The 25,611-nt window shown below is 54.4% G+C and overlaps 2 protein-coding genes across 2 annotated transcripts in view; both read right to left on the bottom strand.

The window, feature by feature from the left end:
- Window positions 1–231: 231 nt before the first annotated feature.
- On the bottom strand, window positions 232–15,796 carry LOC102018219 (taste receptor type 1 member 2). The gene is made up of 6 exons (XM_013507373.1): window positions 15,720–15,796; window positions 15,227–15,527; window positions 12,369–13,145; window positions 9,056–9,265; window positions 3,000–3,123; window positions 232–1,711 (listed from the first exon to the last, which is right to left on the bottom strand). The coding sequence occupies exons 1-6, from the start codon at window positions 15,794–15,796 to the stop codon at window positions 783–785; spliced, it is 2,418 nt and encodes an 805-aa protein (XP_013362827.1). The 3' UTR covers window positions 232–782.
- A 7,740-nt stretch (window positions 15,797–23,536) lies between these two features.
- The window catches only part of Aldh4a1 (aldehyde dehydrogenase 4 family, member A1), a 30,936-nt gene continuing 28,861 nt past the window's right edge, over window positions 23,537–25,611 (bottom strand). The window contains exon 15 of the mRNA XM_005409797.2: window positions 23,537–24,845. Within this exon, the coding sequence (XP_005409854.1) occupies window positions 24,733–24,845 (113 nt within the window). The 3' untranslated portion in view covers window positions 23,537–24,732. The remainder of the gene's footprint in view (window positions 24,846–25,611) is intronic.

The raw sequence follows: 25,611 nt of genomic DNA, 5'->3' as shown, positions 1-25,611 counted from the left end.
AGGGGAGGGGAAGAAAGGGGGAGGGAGGAATTTTACCACATTATCTCTGATCCTCAAATGTCCCTATGAAACAGCTATTTTAGAACCAGGGAAATACAGGCTCAAGGATAATAAATAGTTCGCCCAAGGTCACAGAGTTTGGAAGGGGCAGTGCGGGATGGAAACCAAAGTCTCTCTGATTCTGCACGTCCTTTCACAGGAGACTCTGACAGCAAAAAGGAAGAGCACTCATTTCACCCAGGTGAGGTTTATTCACAAGCCCTTAAGAAATGCCCACTGTGTCCACCCATTCATTCATGAGAACACAGACGCCTGGGACTGAACTCTTCAGGAACAGAAGATGAGACACCAAGGCACGAGACAGTTGGGAAATGACGCCGCCTGGGCAGCGTGCTCTGCGCTCACACCAGCCCCAGCCCAGACCCCCAGTATGAACCTGTGAGAAGGGGATGAGCCGAAACGGCAGGTGCCCCCCGTGACCGCCAGATGGCGGCTGTGGGCTACACAAACAGACTTTGTCCTCAGAGACCAGTAGGTCAAGCTGGGTCTTTTCTTCTCAAAGCAGGCGGCAGCCCCTGGCAAGAGAAATAGCTCAAGGGAAAGGAACAGAGTGAGTAAAAGTGACCAGGTGGCAGAGGACCTCAGAGGAATGCCAAATGGGAGCAGGGCAAGGTGGCGACAGCCAGGGGTGACTGCTCTGTACTCATTCCTTTGGCGTTGAAGGAGGGAGGCCCTGGCCCCACTCCCGGCACAAGTGCTCCATCCCAGGCTCAGAGGTGGCGCTAGTCCTTCCGCATGGTGTAGCCCTGGATCATGCTGTTGAAGTAGGCCGCTGTGTTGCGCTCCGGGTAGAAGAGGATCATGTAGCACTTGGGGCCGAAGTATCCCAAGCTGATGGCCAGGAAGTTGAGCACGGTGACCAAGAGGTCCATGATGGTGACGAGCACCCCGTTGTAGACAGACATGAAGGTGCAGAGGGAGACAGAGGAGGTGAAGGAGAAGGTCATGCTGAGCGTGATGAACTTGGCCTCGTTGTAGTTGTTGGGCAGTTCCTTGCCCAAGTAGGCAAAGATGAAACCCACCATGGAGAGGAACAGGTCCATGCTGGTGTTGAACAGCAGCCCGTTGCGATAGTTGGGGTGGCAGGAGAGGATCATGATGCTGGGGTCTTCGGGGTCAGTGTGGCCCATGGGGTTGATGGTGGTGGTCAGCATGTTGCTTGCTACGATGACCCCCTTGAGCGCCGTGATGAGCGCTACAAAGACGTAGGGCCCGTGGTAGCGGACCCAGAAGCCGTAGGTGCGTGGGAGGTGGCTGGCCATCTTGAAGATGCACACAATCTGGAAGGAGCGCACGGTGATACAGGAGATGCACACGGAGTAGCAGAGCGTGAAGAAGGCCTGGCGACCGATGCAGGTGAGGACCGTGGGCCGCCCCACGTATATGGGCACCATCCCGAATGCCAGAAGCAGAGGTATCAGCATGAGAAAGCACATGGGGCCCCCGGCCGAGCGGACCATGGGCGTGTGGAAGTGCCTCCAGAATATGATCAGGATGGCCAATGTGCTGAGGAAGCCCAGGGTGGCCAGCACGGCCACAAAGATGGTGGGCGCCTCGTGCCACTCGAGAAAGGCCAGCTTCCGCTTAAAGCAGGAGGTTTCCTTCCTGTTGGACCACGTGGATCCTGGGCAGGACTGGCACTCATATTCATCTGCAAAAGCCCACAGTGACTAGGGTCAGCTGGATCCAGTTTCCCAGCAGCTGCAACATCTAAGCCCAGCCCCGGGGCCAGAGAGAAGCTAAACACTCAGGTCCCAGCCAGCACTCACCAAGGGTCTCACACACATCTGCTCGTCAGATTCCCCCAGCAACCCATTCCATGGCGGGGGAAACGGCTTAGCTACATTAACTAATTTGCCTAAAGTCACCAAGCCAGGAAGTTATAGAGGCAGGATTTGAACCAGGTCTCCTGGACTCGGCCTACTGCATGTAAATTCTCCAAAGTCCTCATCTCTGGTGGGAGAGACATTGGACCACTGCTTCCAGGAGTCATTTAATAAACATTGTTTTGAGCACCATCCACTATGACAGGGACCTGAGGTGGAGGTCACAGAGAGATTCAGCCCCAGCCTCCAGCCTCCGGTCACCTATGGGAGGAAGGCAAGGAAAACCTGCCACAAACTCGCACTCAGCACCCGCTTTGCTTAGCACATATACACAAGTGCTTTGATCAGGAGGTGAAATCACCCACTGCACTTACTCACTGGTCAATGTGAAAGGGAAAATTGTCTTTGAAACTCGATTCTGAACTGCGCTAAGTACTAATGTGAACACAGAGATGATGCTGCCCCCATTTTCCTGGAGTTTATAGTGCATCAGGGGAAACCAAGAAAGTCACAGCATTGAGGAGGCTGAGATGGGGGGATTGCGAGCTCAAGGCCGGGCTGCACTATAGAGCAGGGGCCTGTCTCATAAACCAAAAGCAAAGGAAATAAAATCATTCCACCTGTATCCGCTGAGCGGCAATGCTATGCTCTGAACCATCTGAGGCATTGGAACGCCAGAGAGATGGATCAGGTACCATCCTTTCCTGCCAGGATCTTCCTGCTATTGGAGAGCCATTCATTGGTGCATTCATTCATTCATTCATTCATTCATCATCCAGTGGATGTTCTCTGGCCAGACACCCCCGGGCCCTGGGCTCTGGATTGTGCATGCAAGCTTGCTTGTGTGTGTGTGTGCACACGCACACATATGTGCACATGCACGCGCACACACTGGGGATCAGAGCCATTTGTGCCTTGGGAATGTGTTCTCCCTTTTCCCTCCCCCTTCCCTGCACCAGTCTGTCTGGAGGATTTTGCTCCAAACCAGATACTGAAGAGGCTAGAAGAGGAATCAGACGTGGCCCCTGGCCTTTGGACACTCTCCTCCTCTAGGAGACCAGGGGCAGGGCAGGATAGCATGGGGCGGGCAGGGGCGCGGGCCACGAGCTGCACCTGCGGTCTGGTTGAGGAAGGTGCCCGGCAAGCAGTCGATGCACTCGAAGCAGCAGGGGTGGATGCCCACGTTCTTCTTTTTCTGTCCCTGCTGGCAGTTTTTGGAGCACATGGACATGGGGACCTGGAGGGAGGAGGGAAAGAGGCCCTGAGCCCTCTTCCCCACACTCTGGGGATCCCCCTACTCTCCCCTATTAGCTCAGGGAGGCAAGCTTGACTGAGTAGGAGGGAAGGCTGCTGGAACCACCGTGAGAACTGTACGTCTTAGTTTCACCCACCCACCACCTAATCAATCTTCCCCCGGCAAACGCACGGAGACTTTCTGAGATCATCCAGAGGGGACAGGATGCAACCCCGGGGCTGTAACAGATATCTTGCCACAAAGAGATCAACAAAGGGGCCCAAGGAAAACTCTGAGTGACAGAGAGAGTGAGACCCTGGATGCATCCCTGCCTGAAGCCTCACCACATAGAGTGTTCAATTATATGAGCAACAAGTTAACTGTTTGTGACTGTGATTTCCTGCCATTTGCAGCCAAGATTCCTAATAAACACATCCCTGTTAGATTGCTGGGCAGGGTTTGCTCAGGTGAACAAGAGCAGGTGGGCAATGCCCAGGCCTGTTGTTTTTACTGCTGTGATTTGTAGAACCTAGAAGAACCCACCAGGGGGGAGGCCTCTGATCATGTATTGAATGAGTGAGCTACACTCAGATGAGATGGGATGAGCAGTAAGTAAAAGAGTAGAAAAAGAGGCAAGATCGGAAAGGCAGAGTGTCCCAGACATGGAGTAGGCAATCCTGAAGCACCGCCCTACAGGGTGAGGGAGTGTGTCCTGGAGATATCCGTTCTAGACAGAGGGAGAAGCACGTGCAAAGGCCCTGAGGGGACACAGACTTGGCACAGAAAGGCCAATGTGGCTGCAAAAGGATGATCAAGAGGAACACTGGCAGATCAATTCAAGGAGTAGGGCAAAAATGCTTTCATTTTTATTCTGCATGAGATAAGAAGACACTGGGGAATTCTGAAAAGAGGAGTGATAGGGTTTAACTTCATTTTAACAGGATTGCCCTGTTTGGTGTGTTGAGTCTGGGGGGCAAGGCAGAAGCAAGACACCGGGCAAGATGCTACTGCAGCAGTCCGGGTAAGCCGTGATCTGGTTCTGACCCATGAGATAACGGCAGAGAGGGTGAGAAGTGGTCAGCTTCTGGATGTGTTTTGGAGGCAGACTGGACAAGTTCCCTGCTGGACTGGATGAGAAAAAAAGCAAAGCAAAGCAAAGCAAAGCAAAGCAAAGCAAAGAAACAAGGAGAAGTCCAGCATTTTGCCTGTACAAAGGGAAGGATGGTATTGTTTTTACTGAAATAAGAAAACCTTGGGGGTCCACTTTTGGTAGGAGATAGAGATTTGACTTGAAGTTCAGAAATGCAGTCTCACCTGAAGAAATAAAACTATGAGTTGGGAACATAATTGATATGTCAAGCCATGCAGACAAAAGACAGTAAGTCCAATTTCCTAACCTTAGTGTCCTCTAGGGTTAGCGACTGAGGAGGTGCGAAGTAATCAGGAAAAGAAACACAGAAGAAGTAGTCAGGGATGTAGAAAAACAGAGAAAGAATGGCCCAAATGCAAGGAAATATATTGTGTCCAAAGAGAAGTGCCCAGCCGGACGGGGTGGCGCACGCCTGTAATCCCAGCACTCAGGAAGCTGAGGCAGGAGAACTGCTGTGAGTTCAAGGCCAGCCTGGGCTACATAATGAGCTCAAGGCCAGCCTGAACTATATAGTGAGATCCTATCTCAAAGAGAGAGAGAGAGGTGCCCAGCTGTGTCAAATGCTGTCCACAGGCTGACCTTTGGATAGCCAATACATAGACACAGATGCTTTTGACAAAACCAGTTTCTAAGGTGTGAACGAATGCTTCATTTCAGCGGCTTCAGGAGACACTCAGGTGGAGGGGCTCTAGTTTCCATTCTGACCTGTAAGGAGCTGGGAAATCACTCCATCACTCCAATCCTCACAGCAAGAAAAGAGCCGAACACACCACACAGCAGCAACCCTGATCCATCAGAGAATTGGGGTCACAGGGCAAAAGTGCAGCACCCCCAAGCTAGAACCCAGACAGCACCCAACTTCTGGAAGTTTAACATCCAGGAACTCCCTAAACACACACACACACACACACACACACACACACACACACACGCCAGATTTTCCGAAGACCAGAGAAACACCTCCTCCTGCTGCCGACAGGGAGAAGGGAGGAAGTAATCATTTTTAGTTTTAAAATGTGCCCAGAGTGCTCTGTTCGCTTTAACAAACATCTGCCCTCAAGGGAAGCTATTTCAGCAGAGCCCAACCCATGTAGATTTTCCCAGAGCTTAACTGACACAGGGAAAGGGACTCCCTAACCTCCAGCCTCTGCCACCCTTCCCGTGTCACCTAAGAGCAGAGGGAAGTAGGGGGCCGAGAAGCACTTGTGAAGCATACCACTCTGGAGCACAGGATCCAGGAAGTTCAGAAAACACCAAACAGGACAAATTCCCAAGTAAACTACACCTAGACATATCACATTCAAGCTACAAGTAACAAAGACAAAGATAAAATTCCCAAAGAAATCATAAGGGGAGAAACACCAGAAAAAAATGGTTACTAGAGGAAAAGAAAGATATTTTGTAATGATAAAGGCTCATCCCATCAAGAGGATATAATAATTATATGTAATAAACACATATGTCCCTAATAAGAGAACCCATAAATTCATAAAGCAAAAAGATCAGAATTGAAGGAAGAAAGAGATCATCTACCAAATAATATTTAATAGTAATAAGTGGAAACATCAATATGCTACTTTCAATAAGGCATGGAACTAAATATGAATGAAATAGAAGAAGTGGGCATCACTATAAACCCACACGGAGGGACTCTCATGACCAACTGACAGAGAAGGTGAACGTTCAGCAATGATCCGCAAGCAGAGCTGCTGGGCACATTAATATGAGTAGACAAGTAACAGCTCCTACCCTAAGCACTCATAGGCAGGGCTTTCAGAAGGCGATTGGATCATGGGGCAGTGGATTCATCAGTGGATTCATGAATTGATGAGTTCAGCGGCTGAGTGTGCTATTAACAGGTAAGGCCTGCTCAGAAGAGGCAAGTCACTGGAGATGTGACATGGAACGGTACCTTCCCTCGCCGGCTCCTTCCTTCTCTCTGCTTCCTGACCACCACGGTGTGAGCCGCTTTCTTCCGCCCATACCCTTCCACTGTGCCATTTTCTGCATTTGAGCCTCCCAAATGCGAGCTGAAATTTCTGAAACCGTGAGCCAGACTGTCTCCTCCTTTAAGTTGTAGGTATCAAGTATTTTGTCACAGCGACAGTGAAAGTGATTAACACAGGGCATGGGCCCAAGAGCCTGAGCTTCCTGTCACAGTCCACCTAGCTACTGCCAAACACCAAAGCTTCCAGCTACAGATGCATCTGGGAGCCCCTGATTGGGCTCTGTTGCTCAAGAGCTTCAGGCACCCACTGCTGGTAGACCCAGTGGCCACAGCCTTTCCTCTTCATCCCCAGGAGGATTTGCTTCCCTGACGTCAGCAGAGCATCACTACCCAAGTGCCCACCAAGGACTCCCTGAGCTGGGACTCCATCTCACCTCAGACAAGGGTCGTATTTCCTGATGACACACGGGTGACCCAAGCACACAGCTACAGGACCTGCTGAGCCTAAAATCACTCACAACATCCCGCCTAATAAAATGACAGGACGGCATACTGAACACTGGCCTGGGGGCCACCACAGGGAAGGTGCCCCATGGAGTGGGACACTGCCCGAGGGCCCGAGGTACATACCCTGAACAAATGGCTGATGTGCCCATGGAGGCACTGACCGCTGGAACAGCAGGGGGAAGAAAGACTGGCCACACTCCCCATTTTTCTTGGAGACCCACTATAGAATTGGTACTTTGTCTCACTGAAGTGTTAAACAGGGGGAAGCAAAATTCTGCTCCCCACAGTGGGCCTACTTCCACCAGCAGACACCACAGGTTCTGAGGTCACCCCTGCTCATCCTGGGATCCCCACGCCAGTGAATGAGAAGACCAGAAAGGGGGCAGTCAATGAACCGGACCCAAGCAAGGGGCTGGGTAGGAAGGGCATTTGGGAGCCCCGCAACCCACCAGAGGTCCTTGGTGCTTCTGTCCTGGTGGTAACTGCTACCTCACCTCGGGGCTGTGGCCAGCAAAGGTGAGCCAGCCAAGGGCCCGGACACCTGGGGGATGAAGGTCTCCATCACCCCACACTGTGCAAGCGCCGCACAGCGGCCAAATGCTGGCTTGGGAGAAGGAATCCAGAATGAACAGCCAAAGGGGCAGAGGACAACTATCGTTACAACATGGTACCACCAAACTCCCTCTTGTAAGCCTGAGCTGGCTCACAAGGCCCAGGAAGGGTCCAGTGTAAGGCTTGGCAGGAGGTACGGACAGCTCAGTGGTCTGACTCCCACCTTCTCTGCCCACTGCTCACCCCTGTCATTGCTGCAGACACCAGTTTCCCGCAGCTGTCACCTGTCGGACCTCACCTCAGCCATGATGCCATGTGTCTCACTGCCTGCCCTGCAGCTGCAGGGTGAGGTGTCCCAGGAAGCTTCAAGGCACTCATACACATGTGACCTGCATGTGCAAGGAGTTCACACCACATAGGGTGACCTCTGGCCACCAGAGATGGAAGGCAGCACAGAAATGCGACTCTCCCCTCCCTGGGGAGACAAGTGTACGGTGATTCCTAAGATGGTCCTGGGAAGATTGAGCTCTACTTGCTCACAGCGGTGACAGGCATGAGGACATTCCCTCTCCTCTTATGGTCTCAGACCCCTTCCCCCAGCCCATGTCCTGGAATGATCTACTGCACATAAACCCTTGTCTCAGGCTCTGCATTCTGGGAGGACACTTTACAGCATGAACTGTAGTCCTTGACATCTTAACCTCCAGAACCTCAGTATCTGACCCGTTTCAAAAATAGTCATTGCAGGTATAACTAACTAAGATGAAGTCATACTGGGATAGGGTGGCCCTTAACCCGGTGTGACTGGTATTCTTATACAGTGGGGACATTTGGACACAAGACATGCACACAGGGAGAGCACCCCACAAAGGTGAAAGCAGAGATGCAGGTAGTAAGTACATCTGTGGAGCCAAGAGAGACAGGCCAGGAGCAGCTGATTCACAGCCCTCAGCAGGAGCCAGACCTGCAGATGCCTTGATCTCAGACTTCCAGGCTCAGAGCTGCAAGACAAGGGATTTCCATTGTCTCAGCCCTACATTTGTGCTGCTGTCCAGGAAACTAACAACAGCATCACCCCCCAATCATTTCACCGTTATCCTCCAGCTCAGGGACCAGCAGCCAGAGATACCTCTGGGACTGCGGAGCAGGTATTGGGGATGAGGGACAGGATATGGTCACAGGAGAGTGATGAAAGTTCTTTGAGATGTTTTTAAAGGATCCCCAGGTCCTCTTTCTTCCCACTCCACACGGCTCGTCTCGATCCTGCCCTACTCAGCAGAACCCCAAAGATCTATTCTCTAAAGATGGTAAAACTGAAGATCTGCAGATTGACGGCTGTCAGGCACAGCTACCGTCACAAAACAAGAACACCCAACCACAGGATGTGCCCTAACATGCTTATGTCTGAACCTGTGCTGCAGGCAGCTGTGTGCACTTACACGGGTCACAGATCCTCTCTGTGCCCTCAGCGTCCTCATCCATACTATGTGGAGAACTAGCTCAGACCCTTATGGCTGAACAGAAGTCCTTAGCATGAGCCCCAGCACACGCACGCTCAGTAAAGGTTTACTCTGCCTCAGGAGCGGGACACCCTGGACTCCCACCGCTCTCGGTCGATGTGAAAGGCCAGGGCCCAACTATACACCAAAGTGGGAGACTCCGCCAGTGACCACTAAGAATCTCCAGTGCCCTCCTGGATAAGAAAGGCCCTTGCCCCCCCACCATCCCTGCTCAAGCTCCCAGGCCCTGCCCACCCCCTCCCGCCGCACCCAGCTCACCGAGTTGTCGTAGGTGTGCCAGGAGATATTGCTAACCATCTTCAGCTGCTGCTGCGTGGGGTAGTAGGAGGCAACACTCCAGAAAGGATTCTGTCTCAGGTGCCACTGCCACTGGACGACGTCCAGGTGCATGGGCACATCCCCTTGCTCGTCAAAAAAGATCTGGTTGCCCAGGAGGGAGAAGTTGACCTTCCAAATCTCTCTCAGCAGCTGGAGGGGTCAGGAAGAAGAGGAGTTGAGCCGGATGAGCCTAGCACCTCACCACCTCCGCCTCCACAGCTGTCAAATGGGGCAGCTCAGATGCTCTGGAATCAGACGCACCTGGGTCTAGGCCTCAGCTCTGTCCCTTGCTGTGCAGCATTGCACCTGTTGCTTAACTTCTCTGAACCTCAGTCTCCTCTACTACAAAGAGACAACAGTGTGACCCTACTTGCTGGGCTCTGCAGTCATAAATGCGCTCATCTACGTTAGGAGCTTAGAACTAATGGTGCCTAAGAAGCCTGGTGTCGTCCTTTTCCTTGGAAGTCACCTTGTTCAACACTCAGGGCCCCAGAGTCCATGTCTCTCTCACCTGCAAAGGCCAGCTGGGGTTACCCCTGCTCCCTGGGTCCTTCCTGTCTCCCACCCCTTAGGGTCATCTCTGGCCATTCTCCCCCACATCCCAGAAGCAGGTACCAACTAGAACTGCTCGGAAGTGGGTATCTTTTGTCCTCCACTGGCTGGTGCCTTTGGCCACTGAGCCTCCAGGCTAACCCTAAAAGGGCTTCAATGTGCCTCTTAGCTCTATTCCCCGCATAGGGGAGGGTCTGCTAGGCTACACTGTGAGGACCCAGCGCTCACCTCACTCGGGGACTGGCAGAGAGGGGGGCCTGAGGAGTGCACCCTCACTCCCCTTTCCCGGCTCCAGGGCAAGGACCTGGTTCCAGAAGCCACTCCCGGAGTCCAGAAGCCAGGCCCAAGGGTCCTGGTCTCAGAAGCTGAGAGCTGGAGGATGGATGAGGACCAGGGTGTGGAGCTCGCTGGGGAGGCCAGTTGTGTGTGTCCCATGTCCCCTCCTGCAGTGACCTGGCCAAGCCTGGCTGAGCCAGCTGAGATTGAGGGGCTTCCCCCATCTTGGGGCTCAGAAAGCTGAGTCTCTGTCATTCTCCTGAGTGGGTGGGGCTTGGGCATCTCAAGGCGCTCTCTTTGGGTCTGAGCCCCGATTCCCCTACTCACCTCACCCCACCCAACCTCCAGCATTGGCCGCAAGACACAGATCTGCCTTCCACCTCCTCCTCTGTCCTGAGGTCAGGCCCTTGGTGTCAGAAGCGGAGACACATTTAGCCTCCCCTCTGCACCAGAAAATCTGCAGCATTGTTGTTAGACCTCACAGTAACTCATCAGGGTCTGAATGATTCCTTCTACTTAACAGACAAGAAAACCAGACTGGCCTAATGTGTCTGCACAAAACACCATTGCTCTCTAATTCCCAGGGACACTGTTTAGGCCAGAGAAGATGCAGGGGAGAGGAATGCAGGGGCCCTGACTCCCTGCCTCGTGTCTCTGCCACCTGGATGGTCTCAGAAACATCATCTCAGGGCCCCGCTTGGAGCTCTCCATGGGCTCTCACTACCTGCCAGATACAGTCCTGACACCTTCATCCAGCCCTTAATGTTTTTTGGTGTCATCTGTAGCTCTCCTTGGACCCCACTCTCTATCATACAGCCAGGTCACCACTCTCCTGCTCTCCCGCACTGTCTAATGCCTACCCTCGCCTCTCCCATCAGGCCCCTGACCCCTGCCATCACGCGACCCTACCCCAAGTGCAGCAGCAATTCCAACTTCCTGCCGCATTTCAGAAGGGACAGACTTAACTGTCTTCATCTCTTCCTAGGTACAGATGCCCAGGATCTGGAATACAGTAGGTGCTCAATAAATGGGATTGGATATCCTGGTTGCTACGATTGGTGCTGTTTGTCTCCACTGTTGGAGAAGAAGCAAAACAACTGGTTCTGCATCACAGCTCCTGGGGAAGGTGGAATGGAAGCCCACAGCAGGAACCAGATGTAGGTTCAAAGCCACGAGGCGTGCACTTCGCTGGGGCCCCTTGTGCCCCGATTCCCTACCTGTAGATGACCTGTCATTAGGGTGGCTCTGGGTCAGACCTGATGTGCACGGGCAGGCAGCACCTGGTTGGCATTTAGACAACAGTGCAACTTCCATGACACTTCTGTGTGTCCCTAATGTGGACATAAGCCAGAACGAGACACAGAATTTCTTTTTTAAAGAATAGCTGCCTATTTCTTAAAGATACGTGCTTAGGGTTGCAAGGTTAGACGCTGGGCTTATGGCATAGATAGGTACAACTAAAACAGAAAGGGAAGGATTTTTTTTTTTCCTGTTTTGTGTGTCTGCAGTGCTGGTAGAGACCCAGGGCTTCTACCACTGAACCTCACCCCTACTCAAACAGCTTTTTTTTTTAAAGCTACCTAAATTACTCTGCATAGAAGTGAGTAGTTATCTGGGGATGGGTGGGGATTTAGAAAAGGAAAGAAGGGAAGAATAAAGAGAGGAAGTGTAGCCAGACATGGTGGTGCACTCCTGTAATCCCAGCACTGGGGAGGCTGAGGCAGGAGGATCGTTGTGAGTTCAAGACCAGCCTGGGCTGCAAAGTGAGTTCAAGGCCAGCCTGAACTGCATAGCGAGACCCTGTCTCAAAAAAAAAAAAAAAAAAAGAGAGAGCAAGAGAGTAGAGGGGCTGGATTTGGGAAAAGTGGCCAATCAACAAGGCAGGAAGGAGGCTGGGCCCCGACTGAAAAAAAACGAAAAGCTGTTAAGAAGCAGAGCTGTCCAGACGAACAGCATAGAGCGTGCCCTTCCAGCCCTTCTGCCCTCCTGACCGTCAGCACCACCTTCTCCAGCCTCGTGGACTTCGTGGGAGGATGTGTGTGAAATCAGAAAAGCACAGACTTCAGTTCCAAGTCCGAATCAAGATGTTATAGCCAGTGACAACAAGAAGACCCACCTGATGGCAGGCCTCGGGGAGCCCAGGGAAAAACAGCTGCCCTCCACGGGTCCTCCATGGGCCCACCTCCAAGGACGGGCCGTTTTGCGTGGTGACTAAGGGAAAAAGGACTTGTTTGGACACCTGGAAGGACTCCCGGCTCTTTGCACTCTGACAGAGGGGATATTCGTGTCCGTTACACCTCGTGGCCCAGAACCGTCCCCCCTCCCCCCGCCCCGGCGCAGTTTAGAGCCCAGCCAGGGCGGAGCGCCCTGCGGTCTCCATGGCAACCTCGGGGTGGCGGTGTGCGCCTGTGCCTGGGGCACTCACCTGCCAAGGATAGACGGTTTTCTTGGCGCAGTGATAAGGGCTGCAGTGCAGGAGGTTGTGCAAGGCGTGAGCCACGGCGTAGACGGCCGAGTACACGCAGTAGGCCACTCTCTCTCCAGAGAGCGTGAGCACGGTGTGGAAGGACTTGGTGATGTTCAAGCAGGCCTCGCACTCCTGGTTGCAGGTGGCCCGCGGGGTGTTGTTGGGTGGCCGCTCTGGTTGGGCCTCCGGGCGGCGCACGCGGAACTCACTGAAGCCAGGCATGGCTACCTCCTGGATGGTGACGCCAAGGAAGGTCCCGGTATTCTGCAGCCCAGTAAAGTTGTGCAGGACCAGATCAGCGGCCCAGGACTCAGGCGCGATCCACACGATGTCGGTGACGTTCTGGCGCAGCACCTCGTGGAAGAAGTTGTGCAGGGCCAGCTCGGGCGAGAACACGACCACGACACGCGCCGTGGCCTGCTTCAGCTTGCGCACGATGCTCTCCAGCTGCTTCAGCTCCGCAGCCGTCGCGACCTGGTCGGCCTGCGGCGTGGGCAGCACCTCCTGGAAGGCGATGCAGATGTCATTGCCACGGGCCACGCGATCTCGGAGCAGCTGGCTATTGTCACGGCCATAGTCGTCGTTGCTCATTAGCACTACGATCCAGTTCCAGCGGAAGTGAAGCATCAGCTGCACCATGGCCTCGATGTGATGGCTGGCGCTGGGCATGGTGCGCAGCATGGAGGGGTAGCGCAGCTTGTCGCGCAGCTGGTCGGTGATGGCGCTGTAGGAGATCTGTGGAGGCGAGGGACCCACTGTGTGCCGGGCCCGTGGTGTGGCAAGGGCTTCATCTGCCATCATCATTATGAGCCACCCCCAGGACTAGGTGTTCACACCCTCATCATCATATTCATCCCAGAAACACCTGAGCACCTACTGTGTGCTGCCCTAAGCGAGGTGCTTTACATCAGCACCACCACGATTATCACTGGAGTAACTCTTCGCAAGTGCCTACTGTGTGCCACGCCTTGGCTCAGGGCTGTGCACCATCATTATTCCCATCAGCTGGTAACACTTACTGAGCACCTACTGTGTGTCCCTGGACATAGCGCTTTCCCCTTCAGCACCATCACCCACTCCTTCCCTCAGCCTTCAGGAAATATCTAGTTTTCCTCCAACTACTGGTTGCTCTGTCTCCTTTCCTGGTTCCATCTCTTCACCTTGGGGGACCCTCATGCTGGGGGTTCCATAGTGTTGTTTTTTTTTTTTTTTTCCTTAAAAGAGGTTCTTCATAGGTTGTTAAGTTGCCCAGACTGGGCTCAAACTTGTAATCCTCCTGCCTCAGCCTCCTAGAGTGCTGGGATTACAAGCATGGGCCACTACACCCAGCTCCCAGCCCTTTATTTTTTGCTTTAATTTGAACTTTTTGGAGAGAGAGAAGGTCTTGCCAAGTCCCTGAGGAATTTGCAGCCCTCTTGCCTCAGCCTCCCAGAGTGCTGGAATTACAGGCATGCACGACTGCATGCCTTCTATCCTGGTTCTTTTCCTTCTGCTTCATCCCTGGTGATCCCACCCAGCCTCCTGGCTGTTCATATTCTTTTCAGACTGACAACTTCCTGTCATCCACTCCAGCCCAGACCTCTTTCCTGAGCTACAGGAGCATGTTTGCCCACTTCCACCTCAAGCGACCAAGCCGTCCACCCACAGCTGCCCATCTCAGGGACAGTGTGTCCATCCTCTCCGTTACTCCGGCCAACATCCCTGCAGCACCCTTGACTCTATCACTTATTTATTTATGTTTATCATCTGCCTCTCTTGACTAGGAGATAAGCTCCACAAGGGCAGTGATCTGTTTGTTTGGTTCCCAGCTATATCCCCAGCACCCTCCACACTCCTTGGCAAACAGTGCTTGAAAAATAGTTGTTGCATAAATAAAGGAACCAGCTTAGCCCTGAGTTAGCTGCTTCACATGAAAGTATTAACACTCAGCGAGTTCCTACTATGTGTCAGACCCTGGGCTCTATGCTCCCTACTGTACTGCAGCTCTTTAATGAATACTCACTCTCTACCAGAAGCAGACTCGGTGCTTTCAATCATGATGATGAGGGGCCGGGGATATAGCTCAGCGGCACAAGCACCTCCCTGGCAAGTTCAAGGTCCTGAGTTTGATTCCCGGTACCAAAAAAACCCCCACAAAACATTAGAGCCTCTCTTATCTAAGATGGCAAGATGGGAGAGGGAAACACAAGATTTCTTTAAAATCCCTAAGATTCCCTACTAGATATTTATGGGGTTGGGGATATAGCTCAGCAGCACAAGTGTCTGCCTGGCAAGCGCAAGGTCCTGAGTTCAATCCCTGGTACTAGAAAATAAAATAAAATAAATCATGATGATGATAACAATCACAATTAGTCATACTAACAGCATTTTTTGAGCACCTACTACGAGGCACATAGTGCCCTGGGCCACTGTACAGGATAATATTGAGCACCTTCTGAGTTTTTGTCCCTATGCTAGATACTTTACATAACGACAATAGTGTTATTGGCCACCTGCTGTGTGCTGGATGGACACTCTTACAGGTGGGACACTTTACCCTGCAGATAGTCCTGGGTTGGAAATCTTATCATCCCACTTTACAGGAAGGGAAACTGACGCTCAGAAGATTAAGAGGTTTGCCAAAGATTTCGCAGTGGTAAAATTCACCCCCAGGTCTGTTGGCCTCCAAAGTCTGAGCTGCCTCCCCAGGACGGGGTCTGACCTTGCTCACATTCTCACTTCTGCCCCTGCGGTGATGGGGAAGGGCTTCCCAGCGCCCCCAGCAGAGCCACCCTTCCAATTCCACCCTAGCCCCTCTGCCGGGACCAGAGCCTCACCTGTGGAAGGAAAAAGTGGGAGAAGAAGTTGGCCACAGTTATGGTGGATTCCGAGTTGTCAGGGCCAATGACGGCCACCACGCGTGGTATGTAGTAGCTGTAGTCCTTTATGATGGGCAGGAAGTAGTTCGTCCGCGCCAGGAAGTAGAGCACAGGCTGGATGTTGTTGGTTTGGTAGCAGATGTCCACTATCTCATAGCCCAGCTGCACACCAGGCAGCAGGCCGCTTTGGTTGTTGATCTCTTCCACCGCGAAGCGCATGGCCTGCATGAGGTTGTAACCCATCACCTTCATGTCGTACCTGGAGGGGTGCAAAGCAATGAGGTGGGAGCTGAAAGGTACGGAATGAGGAAGGGAGGGGAGGCAGAGCCAGGGAGGGCTCTACTGATGTCCACCGTGACCACCATCACCCACGGTGACCCCCTTATCCACTGTCACCATCATCACCCATTCTACCAGTCACCAGTGTTTCTCCCGCTGCTGTTACTGTCACCACATCTTTGTGACCACCACGGTCACCAGCATGATCATTAATACCACGACCATCACCACTACCACCTTCACTATCATCGCTGCTGTCACTACCATCACCACCACCTCCACCTTCACCATCACCACCATCACCATCACTGTCACCGCCACCTTTACCACCACGACCCCCGCCACTGCTACCGCGTCACTTACCTTCACCACCACCACCTTTTACCACCAGGTCACTACCATCACCACCATTGCTACGTGCTCCGATTTTGTATCATCTGAGTTTCTCCCATCAACATTATCCACATCACTAGCACTAGTCTCGTTGCCATTGCTAGATTGCCCCTCGCTGTCCAAGGCACCAGAAAATCCAGCACAGTGCGAATCCATCACTGGCCCCACTGCCCTCACTCCTGTCCAGCCAGCACACGCTGTCTCCCAACGTCATGGAAATGGTGTGCTTCTATAGCCAGCCCGCGGTCATCTTTTGCTCTCTCCTTTTTCTTGTCCCTAGCATGTTCCACCTTCTCTGAGTAAGGTCACTGTTCACAACCCCCTGGCTGGCTGTAGTGTCCCATTGCTTGCAGGAAGATTGTTTACCCAATCTCTTTATGGTGCCGTCATCCCTAGGGACCCAGCGGGAGGGGGTCACCTGCAGTGCTGGAAGCACCACCCACCCACCCAAATCACAGCCCTTGGAAAATGCGAACCTCCCCCTCCACCTGAGAGGCTGCTACAGAAAAACCACGTCCTGCCTCCCAAAGGCACAGCAATTGGGAGTCCCCCACTGCCAAAGTGAGTGGGGGTTCTGATGGTCTCTAAGATCCCTCTGAGCTCAGATGTCCTGGAACTCCACAGGGAAACATGACATCAGGACAGCCCAGGTCCCACTGACACACGGCACGATCGCAAAGATTGCAGTGACGTGGATGGCATGGGGGCTCCCTGGGGACCAGGAGACGGGGAGCAGTGGAGGAGGAGTATTTTGAGCCCTCAGTCCTGGTCTGACCCCCTGAGGCCCACAGGACCAGACCCAGATCCCCATGCCACCCCCACAGCCACGGCCAGGCTCATGTGAGACTCACTCCTCGCACTTGGGCACCTGCAGGATGGTGAGGTGGGAAGTGCCCTTCACGTTGGCATGGAGGGTGAAGAGGCCACCCAGGAGGTAGTCCCCAGGCAGAAAGAACTCTAAGTTTTCGGCGGGCTCAGCTGGCCCAGCCAGGACCTGCAGCAGGAAGAACAGGACCCAGAATGTCCTTGTCCGGAGCTCCATCGCTGCAAAGAGAGAATGTCAGCGGGTGGCCTACCTCACTGGATAGCTGGTGACTTGACACCAGCACGTTTGCACAGACATTTACATAGTGATGATCCAGCCACTGACGTGAGGCACCTGGGACAGGTGGAGCCCTCTAAGCGCTCAGGGGAAGGAGCCGGAAGGAACCAGGACTCTCCTTCCTGGGAAAGCATGGGGCCTGGGAGCAGAACGCCACTGGGAGGGCGGAGGCGCCCTGCCGGCGGGCTGCACCTTAGCCTTCTGCCCCTTGGTCAGGAACGTGTTAACATTTCAGAATGAGGACTTACGTGTTCCCGGGGACAGAGTGGTGTTGTGAAAGACCCGAGCTCTGGAGTCAACTAAGGGGTACACACTGTAATATTCATATGGCACCTGGCACCTGGGGTGTCCAAAGGGCAGTGGCCACTGTCCGTAAGAACCAGGCACCAGCTGAAGGCTGGTCATCCACCGGCTCCTTTAATCCTCCCAGTATCTGGGGAGGATCGCAAACCTCATTTCACAGATGGGGAGACTGAGACCCTGAGAGGCTAAGAAACTCACCCACATGCACAGCTAGCAGAGTTGGGTGCACAGTTTAATCTCCGGGTCACAGGACGTCACAAGGCCATTGCTTTTCATATAGGGCAGCAGCAGCAGTGAGGGTGGGGGGTGGCTATGGGGACAGGGCCCTCACTCTGCCTGGTGGCATCCCAACTGCTGTCATCTCTGTGATGGGAGCCCCTGCGTGTGCCTGCCTTGACTCTGTGCCAGGGGGCAGGGGCATCTGCAAAATGGAAAAGGGAAGATTCTTAAAGGTGCCTGCCCCGTGGGCAGCAGGGAGGGTGACGCCCCCGTGGATGAGGGTCCTACTGGAAGCAAAAACCTGCGTTTCCCTCATGCTGTGCTGTCCCTTCCAGCCAGATGTGTGGTGAAGCAGGGGCCTCCGGGGACCTGCTGGACACAGTTTGGCTCAGGTAGTTGAAGCTGGTCTGTCACCGGCTCCAGGGTGCAGGTATTGATGGGAGGAGGCGTGGGTTCTGGGTCTGCTGTTCTCTCTGGGCCTCAGTTTCCTCTTCTGGACTATGGGGAGCCCGCCCTGTGCTGCCTTATCTGCCTCCACACCAGCCACCGACAGCCCCACCTCGAACTCACCTCTGCCTCCAGCCTCTCTTCTGTCCGGGCTCCCTTTCCACGCCCCACCCCAAGCCCAGACGCTCATCACCTCCTTCCTGTTCTGCTCCGTCCACTCCACACACACACAGATTGTTTTCAACGGGGCGAGTCCCTCGCTCCTCTGCTCTCCCCGCCCTGGGCCTCCCTCCCGCCACACCAAGCCGAAGTCCAGAGCTCTGGTCCTGGCTTTCAAAGCCTCAGCAGCCTGGCCCTGCTTGGCCACCTGCCCTTCCCGGAGGCCCCATCCAGCTGTGTCCACGCTGGCCTCCTTGGTCCCTGCGGGATCTTCTGAGGTGGCACTCTAAGGGCATCCAGGACCAGAGTCCCCTGCCCTGACCAACACCCCAGGACCGAGGAGCTGCAACAACAGAACAGCAATGTCCCCAACGGGTGTTAGAGGCCAGGAGCAGGGCCAGACGTTTCGTGTGCATTATGTCTCTGCTTTATCACACCCATGTACTGCAAGGTTGCTGTGGTCACTCCCAGTTTAAAGAGAAGGAAACTGAGGCTCAGAGAGGTTAAAGGACTTGTGAGTGACACACAGCTAATGGTGGTGAAGGCGGAAAGTAAGCACAGGCTGCCCCAGTCCTGAACTATACGTTGTATGAAGGTGTTCACCAGCAGGAGCTGTCACCACAGGTCCCACCGTGTGGCTGGGGGCACTGCTGCCCTCCCTACATGGGCTCCACCTAAGGCCAAGGTGCTCAGGAAGGACAGTGTCCAGTGCAGCCACAGGGACCACCTGACATCACCCAACTTCAGAGCAAGGCGGGAACTGGAGAGCCGGGCTAGCTGGGAAAGTCATCCGTGCAGTGGGCATGGCCAAGTCCGCTGTGGCCCAGCTGGACACGGCACAAGAGCCAGGGACACGCAGAGGACACGGATTGCAGTGCAGGGATAGAAGTCAGGCCCCTGGTGAGGCACCGCAAGGTGCCAGGTGTGGCATGTTGTGTCCCGACTGAGAAGGCTGCAGGGATCCATACACTGCCCATCAGACAGATGGGGAGACTGAGGCCTGGAGAGGGGCAATCACCCAAAGTCCAAAAAAGCAGGTTGGTTTCCCCTCTGCTCTTGGAAAGTCTACTAGGAGTACGTTGGAGCAGCTTTGTGACCCCCCTGTGATAGAGTAAGGAGGTAAACAGGCAGCCAGACCCCTGGCTTCTCGTCCAGTTCTGCCCATGGGCAGGCAGCCTGTGAGGGAGTCACTTCTGTTTCCACAGCCTCAGTCTCTCTCTCTCTGTAAAACGAATTCAGTGCTTAGCATTTCAAGTGAGGCCCCTGCTGCGATCCTGTGGAAGCCCCGCGTACCACACCCCTGACACAGGGGCTGTTACCAGACCTCGCCTGCCGCAAGCCTTGGAGCATGTCCACAGTCTGTGCTGAGACATTGTTCAGGGTCTTTGTGCCGGCCACACAAAAGATAAACAGCCAGACCTTGCGTCACTGTGACTGTCCTTCAGCGCTGTACACATGGACACGCCCCAAGTCAGGCTAACACAGCTGTCACCTGTGGCCTGATCTAGGGCCTGAGGTCCCTGTGATTACACGCGTGTGGCCACTGTTCCAAGGTGACAGTCAGCCGTGACAGACTTATGCAAAGCACTTGGGGGAGATGAAGGGGCCCTGACAGGCTGCACATTTGCCTTGGCGTCTGCTTCTAGAGCTCAGGGAAAGGAAAGGGGGCTGCCCTGGGCTTCCTTCCTTCCTCCTGTGCCCTGTGGGTGGGTGGGGCTACAGCCCCTCCCCTGCTGTCCCTCCCTGCTGACTTCTCCATCCCCAGGCAGCCCTGGGCTGCTGCAGACCCAGAATCATCTGATGCGGGGGCAGGGAAACAGGTGGCCATCAAGCTGGCCAGAGGGAGCTCAGAGCATGGGCACTGGGGAGGCCCTGGGGTGGAATCTCAGGGGGCCCCAGCAGACCCACCTCCCAGAGCTATAGTTTCTCATCTGTGAAATAGGGCCAAAATTATACCCCCTCCCTTGTAGGCTGGTGTGACCCTTGATCATTAAAGGGAACAGAGGGTGTCTTGGTTTTGGGGCTTATTTTGCAAGGGGAACAATATAATACAGGACACATATTTTATAAGATTATTTAAAATAGTCACCCAAAGAATCATATACAAGAGTGTAAGAAATCTGTCCCCACACTATGGACCAGGAATCCAGCTGAGGGCCTGGATCCCGCGATAATGTCCTACATGAGTCCAGCTCACCTAGAGCCCATAACATGCCTCCCACGAATCCAACTGGAGGCCCACAGCCCACGACAATGTCTCAGGCAGGCCTGTTTCACAGATCTGCCCTGGCAAGGCCTATAGGTCAGTGATGGAATCTAGAAAGTCTGTGCCAACAGGATGAAGGAGCTGTGCTAGCAGGCTGAGGGATCTGCACTGGAGCCGGGAAGTGATGTTCAAAGAACCAGAGCTCCCCCGAAAGGTACCACAGCCGTCCTCAGCAACCGTGAGGTCCTGAGCTCTGAGCTCCTCTGATGATCAGGATGGCCGAGTTCCCATCAGGAAAGCCAACGCAGCAAGCTTCTCTAGGAGTTTGGCAGTGCACCATCTTCTCCTCTGGAACCAGGAAGCGCTGTGTAAAGTGAGGACCAGAGCCTCCCCAAAGTGAACTGAGGCTATTCTCAGCAACAACAAGGTCCTGAGCTCCTCAAAGGATGAAAACAGCCAAGTTCATCAGGAAAGCCAGCAAGACAAGCTCCTCCAGCAGAACCCACAGCTCCTTACAGCTTCTACCAGCTCCCAACAGCCTCACTTCTTCTCCAGTTCTGCCTCTTATGCTGCTGGCGACAGTCCTCAGGTGGGCCTCCCAACCCAGCACCACGCATACTCCATTCACCTGAGGGTTAAAAGTTGACCACCAGTTGTCAATCCACTACACAGGGCTTATCAAGAAGTGCTCAGAGCCAGGCATGGTGGCACACGCCTGTAATCCTGGTACTCTGAGAGGAAGGAGGATCACAAGTGTGAGCTCAGCCTGGGCAACCCAGTGACTTAGTGAGACCCTGTCTCAAAGTAAAAGTGAAGAAAGAGGTTGGGGATGTAGCTCAGGGTGGAGACCTTGGGCACCCCCCACACACACTAAAGATTCTCAGTTGGATCAGGGTTCTCTCCCTTCCTGGGCACACATGCACCCAGGATGGAGTTCTTGTGTTTAGAACACCTCACTCAGGCAGGCCACAGAGTCTGGCCCTTTATTTTAAAATATTTCCTTTGAACTCAGCTCCCCAAGAAATGTCAGCCCTGAAGCTGGGAGGTCAAAGAACAACAGAGGGGTCATGGCTGGGATTCTAGTCCCAGGCTGTCCAGGTCTGCAGCTATTCAGCAGTGGTGCCAATGGCCTGGCTGTTGGAGATGGGGCTGATCATCTCCCTACTAATGTTAAAGTTAACCTGTCTGCACCTCAGTTTTCCCATCTGTTAAATGGGAACAGCAGGCCACTTTACAGGGCTTCCATGAGGGTGAGGGAGCTAAAGCACTCAGCTCAGGTCCAGGCAAGCCTGGTCCCTAAGCAGAACACACAGGGTTACAATGGGCGGGTGAGGAAATGTGTTCTGTGAAAATGAAGGTGGGATTCCAGGAGGGCCGGCCTCACCCTGCCACTTCCTCTGTCTGCCAACCCCTGGGGCTCTGAGTGGGCCTGCTGGCTAGCAGCTGGAACAGGTGGCCCCTCATTTCCTTAGTGCATGCTCGGCTGGCAACCCATAGGATGGCGGTGACAGGGACATCCGGCCTCAGTCAAATGGTTCGTGCTCCGAGCCCAGGACTGCGGCCAGGCCCTTGGCCACAGCAGGTAAATGAAGGGGCTCCATGGGTGACCGCAGACGTGGGGACTTAGTGTGCTGGCCATGCAAAGAGGCCTCCGGCACCTGAGCAGGGCCAGGCATTGTGCTGGAGGGCCAGCTAGGCATGGGCAGAGGGCTCTTGCCTTAGTTCAAAAGGAGGCAGGTCAGGGTAAAATGACAGTGGCGGAGGAGCTTGGAAGACAGGGACCTGATGGAGCAGGTGGCCAAGATGCACGTGCTACAGGCGCCCAGATCTGAGTTCACACCTACTTTTTTGTTGTTGTTGTTGTCTTTTTGAGACAGGGTCTCGCTATGCAGCTCAGGCTGGCCTTGAGCTCACTTTTTAGCCCAGGCTAGTCCAACAATCCTCCTGCCTCAGCCTCCTGAGTGCTGGGATTACAGGCGTGCGCCACCACACCCAGCAACACCCACCTTCTTAAAAGCAACCTCGTGCAAGTCCTTCCCCTCTGACCTCCACTACCCCTCCTGGAAGCCAGAGTGATGCTGCCCAGGCCACATGAAACTAGCTAGGCAAGCACATAGCCAGGAATCAGCCACCTTGGCCTGTTTTCAGTGTGACCCTGAGCAAGATTTATTATTTGCTCAAAAACAAGGAACAGAGCCCACACCGCCCTCAGGTGTAAAATGCCACCTTTTCCTTCTGTGAGCACCAGTCAGGGCACACTAGACACCCCTCTGCTCCTACGCACGACCACCTGCACACTCCGTCTCCAGCCAGGCTGCTTCTGGGACCAAGAAGCGGCAGCTATGAGGGAGCCCAAAACGGGTTATGCCGGAGAGAAGAGTGTCCCCACCCCGCCTGCCCCGGCCACCCACTCAGTGGGCTGGAGGCCCAGGAAGAGCGGCCATGCACTTCCACGGGCAGCACGCTGGCCGAACCCCACCCCGTGCCATTATATTAAGACCACCTGCTACTGCAAGAGGCCCACCCACACCATGAAGGGGGATCAGCTTTACCTTTTCGTTTATTTATTTTTGGGTTTTTTTTCCGGTCCCGGGAATCGAACTCACAACCTTGTACTTGCCAGGCAGGCGCTGTGCCGCTGAGCTAAATCCCCAGCCCCACCTTTTCCTTTTTAAAACCCACTGATTTTAATGTCATCTGCACAGAAACATCCAGAATGTCTGGCCAAGTATCCAAGTCCCATAGCCCAGCCTAACACACGCATAACACCACCATGGCCCTCCGTGGCAGCTGTTTTCATGATGGGTCAATGGGTAACACTCTCGATCATTATCCATCCGGCACCGTACTGAATACCTGTCTGATTTTTGTCTCAATTCTCATGCACAGCCCGTGCATGTGCATGAGAGGGAATTATCCCCATTTTATGGATGAAGAGACAGAAGTTCAGGGAGATTACAGAACTGTTTGGAAACGACTTGGCTGGGAAGCGGTGGGCCCAGATTTGAACCCAAGAGGTCCAGGCTCCTGCCACCTGCATCAGGTAATCCAGATGCCAGGGCCCATCCTTCTCCCTGTCACACTGAGGGTACCGTGTCTGCCATCAGACTCAGAAGGAAAAGTCGGCCACCCCCACAACACCCCCCAGAAAGACCACTGCTTTGGCAGGTGACAGGCATTTTATTGGTGGCACTGGGTGCACGCCACTGCCACCTCACAGTGTAGACAGAATCAGTAGAAAAACCTCCAGCCTGTGCCCCCTCCCCCAGCCCACCATGGGAAATGGCAAGAACCCAGAAGGAAGTAGAGCCCACTCCTGGCCAAGGTGGTACCAGACCCACCCCAGACTGTGGGCCAGGGTGAAGTGGGCACTTGGGCGTCCCCACATCAGCTCTGCGGACAGCAGAACTCCCTCCACCCCCTAAGCACCATCCTGGAAAGTCATGCCTCACAGACCCTGCCCACTAGAACCCAAGCACTGAGGGGGTTTCCCTCGCTGCTCGGTCTCTGGGGTATCCGGCAAAGAACAGGCCACTGAGGGGCCGTCACACGGAGCCACTGACATGCTAAGAGGAGTCCACAGGCTTGTCCTCGGCCCAGGCCAAGTCTCTGGGGAGGGACAAGGGGCCAGCAGTGTCAGCCTGGGCTGAGCTGAGCCGGCAGGGGAATCTCGGCCTTACATGGGCTCTGGGGACAGACATCTCTAGAGGCAGGGCCAGAAGGGCAAGGGGATAGCCCGACAGAGCAGAGGTGACCCAAAGTTTCCAAAACTGCAACCAGCCCGGGAGGACCACCACCTCCCATACCTTGGAAGGTGGCCAGGAGGGCCTTGGGGGAACACAGGTACCAGGAGGAAGGCACACGGTATCTAAGGCACATGGCTGGGTACAGGTGGGCTACCCAGAGACACAGTGGAGGAGGGGCAGCCCAGACCAGGGGGCAAGGCAGCTGAGCGACCTGTGCCCTGCAGGCCACCCCGTCACAGCCAGGAGCCTCTGGAGTGGTGAGGCTGCCGCAGGGTCCCCAGAGATGCTCCCTCTCCATTCCCCGGGTCCAGCAGGTGGAGAGGGAACGGGACAGACGGAGAACCAGTCGGGACTGGGGCTGGACCCGCTGGACGGCAGGGCAGTTCCAGGGTAGCTGATGGGAAAGGGGTCAGTCACTCTTTTTTCCCCAACGTGACCTCAAAGCAGAGCCTGGAACCTGACACTGGGGACAGGAGGGGCTGGGACTGGACAGATGACTGTAGAAGGGGCGCTGCCCATGACAGCCTGTGGAGCGGGAAGTGGGGTCAGTGCGGCAAGGTCCGTCGTCTGGGTGGACGAACAGGCGGACGAGGGGGGCGCCGAGCAGGGCTCACTGCATGTACGAGTAGCGCCAGTCTCCCAGGGGCTTGTGGGTCTCCTTGATGACCTGGGGCGACGTCCAGCGCAGGATGTAGTGGGGTCCCCCTGGCTTGTCGTTGGTTCCTGTGGAAAAGAGTTTTGTTTTTCTCAGAAAAGACAAAGGAGTTCTGGGCGGATGAGGTGAGGAGGAGGAGCAGGTAGAACAAACAGGGTACCAGCACTGGCAGGAAGGTCCCAGAGGGACAGAGGGGGCCCGCCCTCCTGTCGGTGGGCTGGGAGGGGCATATTAGACATATTCACAGCTGCGGGGTTTGCTGGGAACACCTGGACCCCGGGCACGGAGGCGAAGGTTGGGTGAGGCATCCTGCCTGATGATGGGCAGGTATGATGCCAGTACTTGGGGGTCCATGAGCTCCACCAGCAAGGAGAGGAGGCAGGGAGCACTGCAGACAGAGCCCTGGCGGGGGAGTCAGAGACCTGTTATGATCCTGCGACACAGTAAGAAATCTGTGCCTCATCTTCGTACCTACTTTCCTTCCCAGCCAGTGTTCCTCTTACCCTTGGAATTTCCCGAGCGGCAAAACGTAGGGGAGCATCTTTCATTACTCACAAGCTCCTTCCAGTTATATCTCCATTTATGCTAATGAGTAACTCTTAGGGGCTGGGCGCTGAGGGGAACCATCTGGGTGATTAAGGGTTGATACTTGCAGCCTTGTCTACCAGGTGGAGGGGCTGAAACCTGACTTCATCACCAGTGGCCAATGATTTGAACACGGTACCTATATAATAAAGCCTCCCTGAAGGAGGACTGTTGCGAGTTCGAGACCAGCCTGGGCTACAAAGTGAGTTTAAGGCCAGCCTGAACTGCATGAGACCCTGTCCCCAAAAG

The sequence above is a fragment of the Chinchilla lanigera genome, unplaced genomic scaffold (genome assembly GCF_000276665.1).
Source record: "Chinchilla lanigera isolate Chin_1 unplaced genomic scaffold, ChiLan1.0 scaffold00126, whole genome shotgun sequence".
NCBI classification, from domain to species: Eukaryota; Metazoa; Chordata; class Mammalia; order Rodentia; family Chinchillidae; genus Chinchilla; species Chinchilla lanigera.
The sequence above is the reverse complement of the archived record's forward strand: the minus strand, read 5'-3'. Positions and strand labels throughout refer to the sequence as shown.

Excerpts from the sequence above, each read along its gene's own strand:
- LOC102018219 (XM_013507373.1), bottom strand. The coding sequence starts at position 15,796 with ATGATAGTGAAGGTGGTAGTGGTGATGGTCGTGGTATTAATGATCATG. Across the intron at positions 13,146-15,226 it reads CCCACTTTTTCCTTCCACAG|ATCTCCTACAGCGCCATCAC; the intron begins GTGAGGCTCTGG and ends TCGCCTCCACAG. Across the intron at positions 1,712-2,999 it reads CTTCCTCAACCAGACCGCAG|ATGAATATGAGTGCCAGTCC; the intron begins GTGCAGCTCGTG and ends GGGCTTTTGCAG.